General features: G+C 35.4%; 1 protein-coding gene across 10 annotated transcripts in view; it reads right to left on the bottom strand.

Annotated features, from left to right (window-relative positions):
• The window catches only part of cast (calpastatin), a 49,195-nt gene extending 31,717 nt beyond the window's left edge, over positions 1 to 17,478 (bottom strand). For 3 of the 10 annotated variants that reach the window (XM_073824409.1, XM_073824415.1, XM_073824418.1), the window contains exon 1: positions 7,492 to 7,598. In XM_073824409.1, the coding sequence (XP_073680510.1) occupies positions 7,492 to 7,566 (75 nt within the window). In that variant the 5' untranslated portion in view covers positions 7,567 to 7,598. Of the gene's footprint in view, positions 1 to 7,491; positions 7,599 to 12,895; positions 12,953 to 13,600; positions 13,669 to 17,338 lie in introns of those variants that run through there. The other 7 variants (XM_073824407.1, XM_073824411.1, XM_073824410.1 and 4 more) reach the window with 4 other exon arrangements.
• Between the last annotated feature and the right edge of the window lie 1,082 nt (positions 17,479 to 18,560).

Below are 18,560 nucleotides of genomic sequence, written 5' to 3'. Positions count from 1 at the left end.
TAAATATCAAAACCTAATTTTTGATTAGTAATATGCATTGCTAAGAACCTCATTTGGACCACTTTAAAAGCGATTTTCTCAGTATTTAGATTTTTTTTAGGCATCCTCAGATTCCAGATTTTCAAATAGTTGTATCTCGATCAAATATTGTCATATCCTAACAATCTGTACATCAATGAGAAAGCTTATTATATTCTGACTGGTTTTGTGGTCCAGGGTCACATATTATATTATACCTCACAGTAAAAACAAAAGATCCAGGGGAAGTAGAGCTAAACAGGAAATTGGAGGGAGAGGTTGGATAGTCCTGAAACTGCGTCCCCAGAAGCACAACAGCTGTGTCATACGTATTTACATATATCATTCCCAAAAATGTAAAACTATGGTTTTTCTGTGGTACTGCATTTTTTAATGGTAATACAATAGCACGTTCTGCATAGCTTAAAGGTTTGTACAATCTCGTATAAAGCAAGCGTCATCTGTGACAGCAAAATCTGTCATAGTGGGTGCAGCTAGGTGGAGATTTTGAGGTTCACACTGCGCTTATCACAAAACACATCACACCCCAAATCTGTATTTGTTTTCATGCGAATGCTGGAATGCAGCTGCATTCCACACAGCTACTTTTGAAGCAGGGGACCTTTGAAGGAAACCAAATAAGGAAAACAGGAAAGAACCACTGACCAAACGCAACAGATAGTTCAGTGCTTGAGTTTAGTATCCTGACACAGAGCAACTACAACTGAATTAGATTTCTTTACCATCAATCAGTTTTAAGTCAACTGAAGATGTCATTTCCACCCTTTTCAGTTAAGATGAACCACCAAGACAAAAGCGTTTTAGAGATTGTTTGAGCATGAAGCTGCATGAGAGCACATGAAGCAGGCTTCAGCAAGATGAGAAACAGAGAGTGACAAAACAGGAGAGTTGCATAGCAACCCTTATCTGTCAATAAACAAGTCCCACCCAGACACAGAGGTCGAGAGGTGGCGGTGATGAAATCAAGTAAGGAATCTCACAAGGTCAGAGAGTCTATGTGCAATTCAAGTTCTGCAGGCTCAGAACTGACAATCTGAATATAACACACTCGAAAACAAACCAGGCTCTGTAAATGCTCTACACAACTCGGAGGTCCCTCTCTTAAAACACTGCTCTGTTTGTTTGAGCCGTCCTTGAGTTTTATTATAGCTGGAGAAAGCTATCCGCTAGCATTCCCATTCATCTCAATGACAATTAAAGCTACAGATCTAGTCATAGACACTCAAGAAAGTGCAGTTTTTTGTGCTTTGGTGACTTATTTTTTATTTTGGGTTGGACATATTAAAGGGTCTCTTTTTTAGATCACAAAAATAGCCAATAGTCTTTAATACAGATCATAAAACTGTACATTTTAAATGATACATGTATATCTGCTAAAAGTTAGTTTTGTTCATATTTTAAATTTAGAAGAACAGTAGGCCTAACATATAAAAAGCTTTAAAGCTAATGGTGCATGTTTGATGGACTAAAAGCTACACAACTCCCATTTTGATTTCATGTGGTTTTTAAGATTCAGGTAATGCATTTCCTTTCACTCATGGCTTTCTGTTTGTGGTGTGGCTGACCGTAAAAGTTGGAAACTTGCACTGGCTGAAGATACACAGCCCCAAAAGTACACAAAAGTAGTCATAATAGCGCTACCTTTGGACAGACTGCAAGAAAGCAAGTAGAATATCTCACACACAAGCACATGCATATACATGCATGGTAGCGTATGAACACGTTTGACTCACAGCTGTTAAAAAAATCTGATGCTTTTGAACACACAAGGTGTGACACTGATGAAAAAATAACCTCCAGGTGTGATCTGGTTGAGTCAGCAATTATGATTGCATTATGATGCACAGCATATGCTCGTAACTACAAATAAAATAAAATATATCATTTTGAAACACCAAATCTAACAACATTGCTCTATCTAGCTGTCTTTTTCAACTTCTCACACGCATAATCTTAAAAGTATAGGTCTTAATGACTGGCTGAAGTAGGGCTGCACAATTAATCAAATTTCTAATCGCGGTCACGATTAAAAAAAAAAAAGAGTTCCTTATTCTGCGTGCTTAAGAGTTATTGTTATTGTGGGCACATCAAAATAATGAGAATAATTATAAGTTAATTAGAATTTTGAATGCATTTTAAGATAACATTTCCCATGAACTGGTCACAATACACAACACCGCTGTATGCTGCGTCAAAGACGGGTGTGCATTCTGTTGTAAACAAGCACGGATGAGAAGCACATGTAAGGAGAATGTAAGAGACACTCTGGATGAGAACGCACTTTCCTTCTCTGACAGCAGATGGCGCTAAACATAATGCAGCCGTTACCCGGGAAACCACATAAACAAAACAGTTTTCACTTTCAGATTTTCTTTGGTGTTCATCATAGTGCCAAATACTTTTCAACTTTCATTAACCTTAGGTGATTCTAATATTTAATAACAAATTGTTAAAATCAAAAGTTGTAACTGTGTTATTTAATGAGCTGATATGAACTAAGATTTGTATTTTTTAACAAAGATTAATAACTTACGTAGAAAATGTAGCTACTGCTCATTGCGAATATTAATGCATTAACTACTAAACTATGAGAGCTTACTGTAAATTGATACCTATTGGTCTTTATAATTCTTTTGCACTTTAAAGGAGTAGTTCACTTTCAGAACAAGAATTTACAGATAATGTTCTCACCCCCTTGTCATCCAAGATGTTCGTGTCTTTCTTTCTTCAGTCATAAAGAAATGGTGTTTTTTGAGGAAAACATTTCAGGATTTCTCTCCATATAATGGACTTCTATGGTGCCCCCGAGTTTGAACTTCCAAAATGCAGTTTAAATGCAGCTTCAAAGTGCTCTAAATGATCCCAGCCGAGGAAGAAGGGTCTTATCTGGCGAAATGATCGGTTATTTTCCAAAAATATTTACAATCTAAATCTTAATTGCTTGTCTTGCCGAGCTAGACAAGACGAGAATTTAAGGTTAAGAAGTATATAAATTGTAATTTTTTTTTTTTTTTTTTTTTTTTTAGAAAATAACCCATCATTTTGCTAGATAAGACAATTTTTTCCTCAGCTGTGACGTTTAGAGCACTTTGAAGCTGCATTTTGGACGTTCAAACTCGAGGGCACCATAGAAGTCCATTATATGGAGAGAAATCCTAAAACGTTTTCCTCAAAAAACAATTTCCTGAATGAAGAAAGAAAGACATGAACATCTTGGATGACAAGGGGGTGAGTACATTATCTGTAAATTTTTGTTCTGAAAGTGAACTACTCCTTTAATCTGTGTCATTTTTTAATTTTATAAATAAAAATACTGTTATACTGTTTTATGACACCACTTTTTTGCAAATAAATTTTAACATCTTGACAATTCCGTGATAAAAGCATCATCAATTAATCGCAACATGAAAATTGTTACCGTCATATCCTTATGCATATTTTTTTTTTTTTATTTAAAGACACCAAACCAATGTATCGTTGACATTTGTGACAAGAAAAGCAATACAAGTTTTTCAGGAAGAGTGTTTTCAGCTTGTTTTTTTTTTATATATAAACTTATAGCATGCAGTTGCTTCAAACAATAGTTTAAAGCCATTTAAAACATCAATGTAAATTGTGATAATCGTTATTAATAAATCGCAATTACAATTTCAAGGAAATAATCGACAATCATGATTTTTGTCATAATCGTGCAGCCCTAGGCTGAAGGTACTCCTGACATCCTGTGAAGCAATGCGTCTAAATTTAGTAGTTTGTTCTCCATGTGGTTTGTTGACTGAGTTTCTGTCCAAGAGTCAGGCATCTGAATTCAGTTGACTGTCTGTCACTTATTCAAGCATAACACCTCAAAAAACAAGTTCCACAAACAAGTTCTGTTCCAAAATTTGGTAAGCAGCCTTTTTGTTTACTGCATGCTACTTAGGAAGCCATGTGCTACACAAAGAGCATCACAGAGACTGAGTTGACATTAGCATGATGCATATACAAAAAAAAAAAAAAACTTAATTAGATTAAATAATTGCCATAATGAGCTAATGCCAATTCTTCACAAACAACAGTACATGCATTGATGCTTTAGAATTTGGCCGTAATTAGTTTTTTTATGACATTGATCTCATAAAATGTTTATTTGGGAGGATTTAGGATTTAGAATTTTGGTGAAAGATAAAAAATAGAGTTCTTGTTGCTCAAGTGTGCACAGCTCATGATCTATGACATCATGCTTGCACAATAATCAGGCAATGAATGTAATGTTTTTGATTCAGTCTCTGATCATGCTCAGAACATGTGGGCATTTAAACCTTTACCCTACTAGGGCAGATGTTTAGCCTCTACAAAACAGACAGACACAAACACATGTTTGCATTGAAGATAAAGCTCTTGCATTCAGACAGTCCATCTCTGAGACAACCTAGGGTACAAAAATACCATCCCATGCTTTAAATACCCAATAATAGCTGCTGAATCAGCAAATACACAGACTTCTAGAGACTCAAACAAACAGAAATAGAAATAGCTGTGTGCTATTGGAACTGCAGGCTGTCGGAACACATGTTCCTCTAGCTGTTCAGATCAATAGTGTGTCACTAACTGAGTGCACAAACCACTGTAGATCAATACACTCAACTCATTTGACAACAGAATTAACGCTTAAAAATTACTCAATACAGGGAGTTTCAACTATTTCTAGGCCGAAAGCTACTCTTATTTTGAGCTTTTCTATTCATACCAAACATTAAATTGCAGATGTGTAAATTTAATAATAAAATAATAAATAAGCTTTCCACTCATGTATGATTTGTTAGGATTTTTGGCAGAGATACAAAATCTGAAATCTTGAAAGAAAATGAAAATTGCCTTTAAAGTTCTTACACTGTAAAAAGTTTTCACTAGTTTCAACTTAAAAACTTAAGTTTAGCAGCTGCCTTAGAATTTTAAGTTAAGTCAACTTAAGTCATGTCAACTCACAAGTTAAATCAACTATTTTTTAGTGTAATAAGTTAAAATGACTTGTAGTTTTAAACTGATTTAACTTTAAATTAAGGCAGCTGTTGAACTTAGGTTTTTAAGTTGAATCTGGTGAAAACTTTTTACAGTGTAGCAATGCATATTACTAATCAAAAATTAAGGTTTTGATATATTTACAGTAGGAAATTTACAAAATATCTTCATGGAACTTCATCTTTACTTAATATCCTAACGATTTTTGGCATAAAAGAAAAATCGATAATTTTGACCCAAACAATGTATTTTTGGCTATTGCTACAAATATACCTGGTTTTGTGCTCCAGGGTCATATATAAATGTAAAAAAAAAAAAAGTGGTAATGAGCATACACAATTAAATATCTCATTTCAACAAATGCATAACCAATACTGACAGACACTCAATTTAAAAGCCTGTAATATCAACCAATAACCAGATGGTTCTGATTATGCACTCGTGTGATTATGCAAAACTGTTACAGGAAACTAAACTGTTTTAAAATATGTGACCCTGGACCACAAAACCAGTCTTAAGTCGCTGGGGTATATTTGTAGCAATAGCCAAAAATACATTGTATGGGTCAAAATTATTGATTTTTCTTTTATGTCAAAAATCATTAGGAAATTAAGTAAAGATCATGTTACATTAAGATTTTTTGTAAAATTCCTACTGTAAACCTATCAAAATGTAATTTTTGATTAGTAATATGCATTGTTAAGAACTTAATTTGAACAACTTTAAAGGTGATTTTCTCAGTATTTTGATTTTTTTGCACCCTTAGATTCCAGATTTTCAAATAGATGTATCTCGGCCAAATATTGTCCTATCCTAACAAACCATACATCAATAGAAAGCTTATTTATTGATATGATGTATATATCTCAGTTTTGTAAAATTTAACCTTATGACTGGTTTTGTGGTCCAGGGTCACATATATGGGTTACATGATAAATATACCAATATATGGTACTCATATGTTGCTCAAACTGGAAATGGGTAACAGCAGATACCAATATTTGCCTTAAAGCTTTGGAAAAGCTCCAATTATTGTAACATCAGCTTTTTTTTACTATTATCTTCAATGATTTTTTACATTTTTGATTGTTTTAATTTTAGTTAATCATTATATATTTGATATTAGCTAGTATTTTCAAAATTAAACAAAATTGTCAAATTATATTATTATTATGATCATTATTGCAAGCTATGAGACATTTGAAATTATCAAAATATGTTCTGTGCAATCTAAATGATTCAAATCAATTAACATAATCTAGTTTTATTATAGTTCATTAAATCCAGTTGATATGACAAAAAAAAGCACTCGTGTATGCACTATACACACCTATATGACTATAAGATTTTTTGTTACATTTTAAAAGATCAGTGTGGAAATCAACAATGCACATTCTCCACAGTGAAACTGAGCAAGTGTCTTCCTTCAGGCTATTAACACCAGTAGCTGATGCTGAACCAGGCTGGCGTGTTGCACTGTGGGAATGTGCAGCAATTGGATAGCAGCCCATTGAACAACATTAGCCAACATCAGCCACATATCAGAGAGCTCTGCTCATGGTCAAAATGACGCAGCTACCAGTGACATCTGCAAAACACCAGTTTTAGGTTGCAGGAAGCAAACTGGTGATATTAGCTATGAATGACAATAGGAAAATGAACAGGCTAAAATATCAGACACAAACGTCAGAAGGGAATATCAAGCAATGTACTAAATCAAACCACCGACAGTAAGAATTACTTTCAAGACAGAACCATTGCAAATTCTGCAACAAATACTCTTAATATTCAAGGTTTTTTCACAGCATTGCTATTGAAGAACCACTTTGGGTTCTCCAAAGATACTTCCAGCCATCAAATCTTAAAAGAACCATTTTTTTTTTCTTAGTCCAAATAACATTTTCAAATGGTTTTCATGGACCCATCAATGCCAATGAAGTGTACATGAAAAGTACATTCTCTCACAGGAAGAACCACACAATAGAGAACCTTTATTTTTAAGAGTGCAGAATCATTAAGTCTCATGAATCACAGTGCTCTTTTAAGAAACACACCCAGAAACGCTATCAACAAGCAACTATCGCACATTGCAACACCCTGAATTGTCATAATATTCCCAGTAAAACAGATAACGGTGACTGAAAAGTCCTTGATAGAGCTGCAGCTTTATTTAAGTGCTACAGTAAAAGTCCCTATAGTTGCACTTTTTGTAAAACATTTCCCAGCACTCCTCACACATTCCAGCACTTCTCCTCCCTCGGATGATTGCTGTGGGACCAAAGCCAAGACCTCCTGACCAGCGCACTGAACAAAAACTCACATTTAAAAGCCCACGATCAATCTGTACATTGTCAAGTCAGTCACTGCACCTCAAACACAATGCTAAACAAACCCATGCACACACACTGTACTCTTTGAGACCTCAAAACGATTATATCCAGTAAGTGACACCTGTTGCTCTACAGCGACGTCTTGCAGGGCCGGTTCGTCCCGCGTGCCGCGGATCCAGCTCAAGATCTGGCCCATGTCTAGCGGTGCTGAGTGTGTGACGCCGTCTGTGTGGCTCTGCTGTGTCTGCTGTCTGAGTACAGCATGCTCCAGGCACAGAGAGCAAGGGGAGGGGCTGGGGGAGTGGCTTGGGTAAAATGGGCAGGGCTATGGGACTTGCAAGAGGCGGGATCAAAAGGAGGGAGGAAAGGAATGGCTAAATAAGGAAGCACGTGGAATTTATACCACCTGACTTAGACGTCTGACAATTTTAAAGCAGGGATAGCCAGGGCGTATGTGAATGTTCACACGGTAAGATCCAAAGGTAAACGTTTATGGGTATTTTTATGGTGCATTTGAAAGATGTGCATACAAGCACTACAATTCTTAAACTAACAAAAAGTACAAACGAATGAAAACAGAGGTGTGGTAACTTATAATTCATAATGGCAAGGACTATGACCCTGAACCTGAATAAATAAGCCAATATAGGACAATATTTGGCTGAAAATCTAAATACTGAGAAAATGGCCCCCAAAGCTGTACAAATTAAGTTCTTAGCATTGCATATTACTAATCAAAAATTAGGTTTTGATATATTTACGGTAGGAAATTTACAAAATATCTTCATGGAACATGATCTTTATTTAATATCCTAAAGATTTTTGGCATAAAAGAAAAATCCATAATTGTGACCCATACTATGTATTTTTGGCTATTGATTCAAATATACCTGTGTTACTTAAGACTAGTTTTGTGGTCCAGTGTCACATAAGTGACAAAAAGTCATTGTAGTGAAAAAAGTGAACCATGTTAAAGACATAGTCGACCCAAAGAGAGAATTACACAATCATTTCATGTAGTTTCAAACCTGTATGACTTGTGTGAACAACAAAAGAAGATTTGAACAATGTTGGCATCAAACTATTTTGGTTCCCATTAACTTTCTTCAAAATATATTTTGTGTTGCACAGACGAAAGTCAATCAGGTAAACTAAATTAATAAAAGATTTTTTTTTTTTTGAGTGGACTATTCTTTTAGAGCTTTAAAAGAAATCACTAAAAATATTCCTAGTCAGCATGTGTAACCAGCAGAAGTCGCATTTCATAAAAAGGAAGCATGACTTTACATTAAGCACCTACTGTAGCATGAGTTTCTGATTCATCAGTGCACAAAACAATGATTTAAATGTGTAGAGCTGAAATCAGGGACTTGCATTTACAAAACACTTTGCTCAAATGCCTGAACGCCATGCACTGTATCCACCCCAAATGCTAAGAACAAAACATGCCTGTTCAGTGAGATTTGTTGGGTGTGAACATCCAAAATGCTCAACTGACATCTCATCAGATTTGGACATGCAGTTATGCGTGTTAGACAACTAAAAACAGTTTTTTTTAGATCATGAGAAATGGGCTTACCTACAAACTAGATTAATTCCCTAAAAGTAAATGCAAGTAATTACATATTTCTTAAATCTTGTACAATCAAGTAGTCTTTACAGTCTTTACACAAAAGTAGACTTAATTCAAAATTAAAACTACAATGTTCATGTTGAAATGTCAAAAACATTTAAAATTTGTTGTTTTTACTTAACTTCAATTTAATTTAGTAACCAATAATACATTATATGGGTCAAAATTCTAGATGTTTCTTATGTCAAAAATCATTAGGATATTAAGTAAAGATCATGTTCCATAAAGATCTTTTGTAAATTTTCTACCATAAATATCAAAAAATTGAGATTAATAATATGCATTGCTAAGCACTTTATCTGGACAACTTTAAAGGCGATTTCTTTTGCACCCTCAGATGTTAATTTTAAATTTCACTGACCCCTATGAATGGTTTTATGGTCCAGGGTCACATTTTTGCCACTTTATAGGCTTTGAATGGTTAAATGAATGCACTTGCATGTGTCAAAATGCCCATCTTTACAAGTATCCTCATAACACATGTAACAGTATATTGGATTCGGGCAGCTCTTAAAGTGACAGCAGTCTAATATTCCCGCTTTGTCATTCATGTTAATCAAACAATATAAGAGAGAAAATCTCACTTTCCGTGACTAAATAACTTTTGTAACATTAATAAGAAGAAATATATATTTAATTTGTAGTGATTACATAGATTTGATTACTTTATACAATTCTTTTTTGTCCTATTGCTTGTTTGCTTGTCTTCAGTGAGTTTTTTTATGTTGACACTGCTGACAAGAATTACGCAATTTCTAAAGACCTTATTTAAAGCAAAAACAACTATATTGTGATATATATCATTACCGTGAAATAAAATCGATACCGTGATTTAAAGGAGTAGTTCACTTTCAGAACAAAAATTTACAGATAATGTACTCACCCCTTGTCATCCAAGATGTTCATGTCTTTCTTTCTTCAGTTGTAAAGAAATGGTGTTTAAGGCAAACATTTCAGGATTTTTCTCCATATAATGGACTTCTACGGTGCCCCCGAGTTTGAACTTCCAAAATGCAGTTTAAATGCAGCTTCAAAGGGCTAAATGATCCCAGCCGAGGAAGAAGGGTCTTATCTAGCAAAACGATGGGTTATTTTCTAAAAACATTTACAACTTATATACTTCTTAATCTCAAATGCTCGTCTTGCCGAGCTAGACAAGACAAGCATTTGAGGTTAAAAAGTATATACATTTTTTTTTTTTTTAGAAAATAACCCATCATTTTGCTAGACAAGACCCTTCTTTCCTTGGCTGTGATCGTTTAGAGCCATTTGAAGCTGTGTTTTGGAAGTTTTAATTTTTGGGGCACCATAGAAGTCCATTATATGGAGAGAAATCCTGAAATGCTTACTCAAAAAAATAATTTCCTTACGACTGACGAAAGACAGACATGAACATCTTGGATGACAAGGGGGTGAGTACATTATCTGTAAATTTTTGTTCTGAAAGTGAACTATCACCCACCCCTACACCAACTCTCAAATTCACCACCTGACTGGAAATGTTGACTTGGATTCCTAGGGGCTTCATTTCGACATATGAAGCCTTAATCAACAGCAACACACTGAAACGCTTAGCATCAAGCCTCATGATGTCGATTGAGAAAGAAGCCCAAAGGAACCTGATATTATAAATGACATGGCTAATTATTTCCACAGTGCTACTTAGAAATACACAAACACTGCAATTAGATAACAGCAGTCACAGTCAAAGAGAGGTCAAGATATACTAAAGTCACATCTAAATGATGAGGTCAGTTTATTTTTTTAAATGATACATGAAGGTATGATGTTCTCACTTATATTCATTAATAAATACACAAACACTGCAATTATAACAGCAGTTATAATTGTCACAGTCTATAGTCACAGTCAAACAGAGGACAAAATATACTAAAGTCATATCTGAATAATGAGGTTAGTTTTTTTTTAGACTGAAACCAAGGTATTACAATGATCTCACTAATATTCACTTTGAAATATGCAGACACTGCAATTATAACAGCAGTCACAGTCAAACATAAGTCAAGATATACTAAAGTCACATCTAAATTTTGAGGTCAGTGAGGTCAATACCTAAAGGAATTAGGCTATTGACAGCATGTGAAATGCGAAGCCTTTTATCACATTTTAGGGTCAGTTTGGGGTCACTGGGTGCTTTTTAAAAGAAATTACTTTTATTCAGCAAGGACGTCTTTAAATGATCAAAAGTGACAGTCCTTTCCTTTAAACTTTCTATTCATAATTTCTTGCAGAATCCTAAATGTATTACAATAATATGACACAGCACACCTGTTTTAATAATATGAAATATTAATATAAAGCATGTTAGACCAATATGAGACCCTACAACTAAAAAGCCATGATGTCCACACTGGAGTAATTCAATGCATAAAGGAACAAGTGAAGCTTGACCTCTTGCAGAAGAACATCCTGTGTTTGTCCACACACACACACACACACACACACACACACGATTTTGTGAAACAAAAGGTTCGACACACCCATATTTCAAAAACACTTAGGCTCATGCTTTGTTAACTGACATGAACACCTGAAGGCAGAAGACTACCAATTACTAATGGTTTAAGCTATAAAAAAAACTCTTGATCCACAGACATGTAAATGCATAAGATAATCTGGCATGCATAATTGCAGACACACCTGAGTGTTACTGCAGAGCAAGTCAAACCAGCTGTGTTATCTTACAAAAACACATCTTTCTAAAACTTTTCTATATTCATAATATACTAACTAACATTATTATATTGAGTTTAGGCCCCTGGCATTGCCAGGCAAGTGCCCGGTGTGTGTCAATGTAACTGGAGCACCTGATGAAGTGGAGTTTCAAGATATATATATAGTAACGAAATGTCCCTGAGAGCATTTCATGACACAGTCACGGGACACTGAAACACTGCAGCTTCACCAGGGACCTTCTAGCAAACAAGTGCATTCCTAGCTATACAAAAATCAATATATTTAATGCACTGCACATTCATAAAAGCATTCCACCACTGTCTCTGTGGGTACGGCTCTCTGAAGTAGACAGATAATTTGTGTCATAAAGGAATGCTGTTTTACATTTTCCTAGCTTGATGTGCAAACATGGCAGAGTTGGGTGATAAAACTTTCATTACAGTTCATATCTTTGACAGTAGACTGATTGGGGGTAATAATTCAGCCAAACTGCAAACTGATACTAGCAAGGATTTTCATAGTCCACAAGAGGGGGACAATGTTCCATGAGAAGCTAAAGCATGAAAAGTATAGTCTTGATGAATGAATTATAACTTTCTAAAATGCAGGCATTACGCAGGCGTTTCAGCAATTTGATTTTAAATGAATTTCCATTAATTTCCCAATTATTCGTGGTAATTGGATGCTTAACTTTGTTAATATTATTTAAAAAAATAATTGCATTGACATTGACATCACATTCACAAAGACCAATTTCAAGCTAATTAAATATTTTACATATGAGGATACTATAAAAAATAGTTTAGCTACAGAAATTAAGCTGATTTTGTTAATTAGCATGACTTTCCGTGCCTGGAAAGCACACTTTAAATATTAAATATTAATATTTCCAGGTTTTCCGTGATCATGTTAACTACTCTCAAGAGAAAAAAAAAAAAAAGTACAAAACAATCACAAGGGTGGTTCCCTTTTAAAAGATACTATTATGTAGACTTCAAGCATTAATACGTACTTTTAAAGTATTAATATATAGCATTTAGGGATAAATAAGACACACAAATGTACCTTTTAGCTTTTGTACCTACCAGTTCCAGTGACAGTTTTGCACTTTTTTCTCCCATGAAAGTGTAGCATATTTAAAATCTATTCTGAATTATAAATTCAAAACAACACATTAAATATAAACTCTTCTTACCTGGAACCTTGAGGTTTGAGGAGCAGAAGCTTGACTTTGTAATGAAGTGTTACCTTGCTACAAAGAAATAAAGACAGAAACAAAGAAAAGTGATTTAGCAGCCTGTCAAAATTACAATAACCTAAGGGTTTAACATGTTACTACGCCCGAAAATGAAGACTAAACATTATAGCTGAGGAATATAACCAGGCAAAATCACCAGAACGTAACCATTCTTGAGAAAAAGCTCTATTATTGACTAATTTTTCTATTCAACTAGACTCCATTTCAGTCCCTTTTTTTTAGATAAGATTTTCGAGTATAACTTAACTTATTAAATTACATTATTCTTTTAGGTTGACACTTTGATGTTAAGCAGCAGTTGTTTATTTTATCAGCGCATAAGCCAGATGGCATTCCTTAAATTCTTCAAACTTCTTTCCGATTTTACAATTGCAAAGCGACTCCAGAGTCCAGTATCACAACAAATTAGGAAACTTTACAATCTATGTAAACGCATTGAAACCTAATTTCGCTACACTAAGACAACGCCCAACTTCTAATATTAACCTATTGTTTTTTTTAACAACTGAGCTTGTGTTTACAAGTACAAAGATCAACCTAATCCTGAAATGTTTACATTTGTAAACCCTACTTTGATCAGTGGGACTAAATGTTTTATATTAAAAGTTAATAGCTTTCTATGCAGTTCACGGATCTACTTACGGTTCTCGACCAAAACGCTGCGTACGCCATGGTGGAGGAAGAGTCGTTTGAAGGTTAGAAAGTTTGCTAAACTACTCTTCCTCAAAGTGTTGTTCTCCAGCTTGTTTCATTCAAGTGAGGTGTGCTGTTGTCTCGTTCTCAGATAAAGCCACTCCCGCTAGCGTGGGTACCAGAACGCGAGCGATAATTGCAGTATATAAATAATTGGGGCGGTTTGTCTTCGAGAAGTGAACTCTTTTGCATTTAGATGCAATGTACAAAAAAACTGCTGCTTGATTTGCATTGCGCATTATAAAAATATGCAGAGAGGCCGAGTCCTTGCCTTACAACACACAGGCATTCCTTTGTAGTGATTGCCCAACACTGTGGTAACGGGATGTTTCTGTTTCTCTATGCAGGTGCTTTACTGACAGAAAGTAACACTTATTTTTAGTGGCATGTCTTAAAAGCTTCACGAGGATCTAAATCAAGTTTTCACGTAACCCTGCGTCTTTTTTTTAAAGCAGTCTAAACAATATTTGACAATGCGTGATGTAGTAAACGTTAAAGTCTCTTCAAGTAATGTTAACTTAACAACAGACGTTAATTTACCCGTAAATGAAAATTTCCAATGGAACAAGACGCTAAAAATGTCGAACTTCGAACTGAACGGCTCTTTATTAATTTTGAGGCGGACATGTTGAATCAATTATCATTAAATTGCTACGGAGCCCCGTAAGTGACATGCGGGGAAAAAAATCTTCGTTTCCACGATTTATTGTTGCGAATTATTACATCGAAAGGAATTCTTAATTTGTGGCCACAATATCTTTAATTTTTTCCCACCACACCACGTCAAATCGCGTTTCGTAAATTCGTAATTCTTTCGAATTTAGATTCACTAAAAAAAAGAACCTTTTCATAAGAGTCATTGATTCTGAAATCGGACCGTACACTGGTCACGCTGTTGGCTGTGTTTTGATTCACAGACAAAAACCGACTCATATGAATCATTCATTCGGTAAATCAAATCACACAGCGCAACCAGTGTAATTTGATTCCCGAACGAATGACTCTTATGAGTCGGTTCTTTTTAGTGAATCATACAGCACGACTAGAAAAGAACATAATTCTCGAAGGATTGACTACTCTCTTTAGTAAATCAAATCATACAGCGCAACCAGTGTAATTTGTTTCCTGAACGAATGATTCTTATGAGTCGTTTTTTTTTTTATCATCAATCAAATATGTGAATCAAAACACAGCACAGCTTAACCAGTGTACGGTCCAATTTTAGAATGAATGACTCTTATGAGTCGGTTCTTCTCAGTGAATCAACGCATACAGTACGACTAGTAAAGAATATGATTATCAAAGGATTGACTCTGGAGCCGGTTCTCTTTGGTATTTCAAATCATACAGCGCAATATTAATTCTCGAGTGAATGATTCTTATGAGTCGTTTTTTATCAGTGAATCAAAACACAGCACAGCTTAACCAGTGTACGGTCCGATTTTAGAATGAATGACTCTTATGAGTCGGTTCTTTTTAGTCAATCAAAGCATACTGTACGACTAGTAAAGAATATGATTCTCAAAGGATTGACACTTAGGAGCCGGTTCACTTTGGTTCACATATCAAATAATACAGCGAAATTGATTCCCGAATTAATTATTACCCAGCTAACAATTTTGGTTCCCAGAACGTTCCCAAGAACGTCCCCTATTGGTTAGCCAGGAAAGTTTTCTTTACGTAAATAAAATGTTCCCTTTAGGTTAGGGGAACGTTCTGGGAACCTACTAGGAACGTTGGAGGAACGTTGGAGGAACGTTCTGGGAACGTTCTCTCTAGGTTATAAAAATAAAACTTCAAAATAACCTGCAGGGAACGTTCTGGAAACGTTCTCTGTAGGTTAAAAAATTAAATCTAAAAATAACCTGCAGGGAACATTCTGGAAACGTTCTCTGTAGGTTATAAAAATAAAACCTAAAAATAACACCCAGGGAACGTTCTGGGAACGTTCTTTTTAGGTTATAAAATTAAACCAAAAAATAACCTGCAGGGAACGTTCTGGGAAGGTTCTTTATAGGTTATTAAAAAGAGAACCTACAGGGAACGTTCCTATAACGTTCTCATTTGGTTCCCAAAAAAATAACCAAATCGGAACCATATGGGAACGTTAGGGGAACGTTCTGTGTTTGCTGGGTAATTCTTATGAGTCGGTTTTATCAGTGAAGCCTACTTTTATCAAGACAACCTACAGCGTGACCAATGTAGCCTACGGTCCAATTTCAGAATGAATGACTCTTATAAACAGGTTCTTTTTAATAAATCAAAGCATACAGAACGACTAGTAAAGAATGATTCTGGAAGCATTGACTCTTAGGAGCCGGTTCTCTTTAGTAAAACAAATCATAGAGCGCAACAATTGCTGCGTCCCAATTCGCCTACTTATACTACGCCCTAAAAGTATGTACTCTTTTTGTGAAGAAAAAGTACATACTTTTGAGTATGTAGCAGAATAGTAGGCGAGCTTTGGGACATACTACTTCGTCATAACTGCTTTTTTAACGGACGCTTTGTTGCTTAGTTACCTGAATCCTCTCACTGTTTAAACTGTCCTGTCAATCATCACAGTTAACATTATCTACATTTCGTTTAATTTAATTTCCTACCGTATTAGAGAGAAATGAAGAGGCACGTTCTTTCAGGAGTCTTTCATGCCGAGAACTCTGCTCTTGTGTTTGCATAATTATGCATTTAAACGTTAATGACCAAACATATCATTATAAAAGTTCATAATGTTGCTGCACATGAAATATAACGAGGATAACATTTAAAAAATATATTTTTTATCAGGTTACACACTGATTATTTATCACTCAAACCCCTTTCTCTAGCTGTCCGTTGGTCGCGCATATCCTCCATGTTTGTAGTTTTTTAACACTTTTTATGCGTGTTTGTAGTTCTAATCGAATCCTCGTTCACCGCGCAATGTGTTGTGGGCAATATTAGCCGTTAGAGTGTGCATTGATCCGCACTTCGAATTCTGAAGTCAAGTAGTAGACCATCCGGGAATCTTTGGAATACTTTTTTAAAACATACTACGATTTGGGACACACTAATTCTATTTTCGAATACTATTTAGGACGGATAGTATGCGAATTGGGACGCAGCAAATGTGTAATATGATTCCCAAACGAATGATTCTTATGAGTCGGTTTTTATCAGTGAATCAAAACACAGCCTCCAGCGTGACCAGTGTACGTCCGATTTCAGAACGAATGACTCATGAGCCGGTTCTTTTTAGTGAATCAAAGCATACAGCACGACTAGTAAAGAATGATTCTTAAAGGATTGGCTCTTAAGAGTCGGTTCTCTGTGGTAAATCAAACCGTCTGTTAAGAGCCAATCCTTCGAGAATCATTCTTTTTAAGTCGTGCTGTATGCTTTGATTCACTAAAACGAACCGACTCAAAAGAGTCATTCGTTCGGGAATCGAACTGCTCTGAGTGCCATAGTTTTCGCTGTAGATTCGATAAGAGCGTTCGCAGAAAAGTAAAGGAAACACTGTTAAAGTTCTCACGTATTTAAAGTTCAATTCGACCCTCTAATTGAAAATCATACGAAGTAGCCTACGTAAAAAGAAATCGGTTCAGAATAATAACAGTATCATAATCAATAGGCCTATATCTTAAGATTTGACAGTGTTATACAGAATACTACAAGATAGTGTAAATTCCGTGTGGAAAAACATACCTCCTTGTTGTTTTTCTTACGACCATGACCTCTCTTTCTGTGCGGCATGTCTGAAGAATAAGATCGCGTACTTTAAAAACACACCACAGCTTACAGCTTTGCTTTCACCAGAGGTGGGCTTGTGACACAGTATGTGCTCCTCCTGCGAACTGTGAAAAATCAATCTGTGCCTGAGGAGGTTTGAGGTAAATCAACTCCTCTGTGCAACAAACGTGCAGAATGCCAGTATGAATTTGCTTTTGTATTGAGGCTATTTTTGTGGTTACTGTTTTTGCATGCACCCTCCTTTGTTCAAACAGGTTCTAACTTTCTTGGAACTTACTTTTGACTTTCTTTAACTTGCGCTTGGAGATGTTTTTATTATTTTTATTTATTATTTTTATGTGTTGCATTGCATATGCATTTTCTGATTAAGTAAACACTGCCACACCTCAAACTCTCTTCCCCCTCCCTGTCTTAAAGGAATAGTTCATCACACGGACGGTCACTTTACTCATTTTCTTCTGTGGTAAACAAGAAGAATGGGAATTAAGTCTTTCAAGTCTCAAAAAGGATGCAAATGTTTTCTCTGTCTTCTGACACAATGTAATACCTCAAATGAGTGGTGACATGAAGGTGAGATTTGACAGAAATTGGATTGTTTTCTCTCTATTTCTGTTTCTTTCAGGCCTCATTGTTTTCCTCAAACACACACACACACACACACAAGAAAAAAGAGAAACCCAGCCATTATCCCCTCCTGTGTGAAACAGGCTCTGTGTTTTTCAGCTGAAGCAACAAATGTTGTGGGAAATGCTCTTGAAAGATTTCCTGCCAGCATTCCTGAGCTCAAAATGGAGATTATACGCCCAGAATTCACTCAGAGCTTGGAGAGAACTGCTGGTGAGTCACACAGGTGTGACACAATTTTTTTTCTTGTTCTTCACTCAAATTGATTCCCCCTCAGTTCACTTCCTGTGACCGAAAGATTGATTCATTCTACATTTTAATCTTCTCTGTAGGCTTAAACACAATATATACTTCAGTGTTGACGGAGTAGAAACAGGTTGTTACTCAAAGCTGTCTGCCACAAAACTGTGCTGTGAAACTAATTAGATGAACTGAAGATAATGGGAATAAATATCTCTTCCAAATTATGATTTAAATGAAATAGATTCAGAGGTTTGTTTGTTAGGGTAATTCATTGACTTAAAAACAAAATTCTCATTAATAATTTGATTTA

The sequence above is a fragment of the Garra rufa genome, chromosome 19 (assembly GCF_049309525.1).
Source record: "Garra rufa chromosome 19, GarRuf1.0, whole genome shotgun sequence".
Taxonomy (NCBI): Eukaryota; Metazoa; Chordata; class Actinopteri; order Cypriniformes; family Cyprinidae; genus Garra; species Garra rufa.
This window is presented reverse-complemented; position numbering and strand designations above follow the sequence as displayed.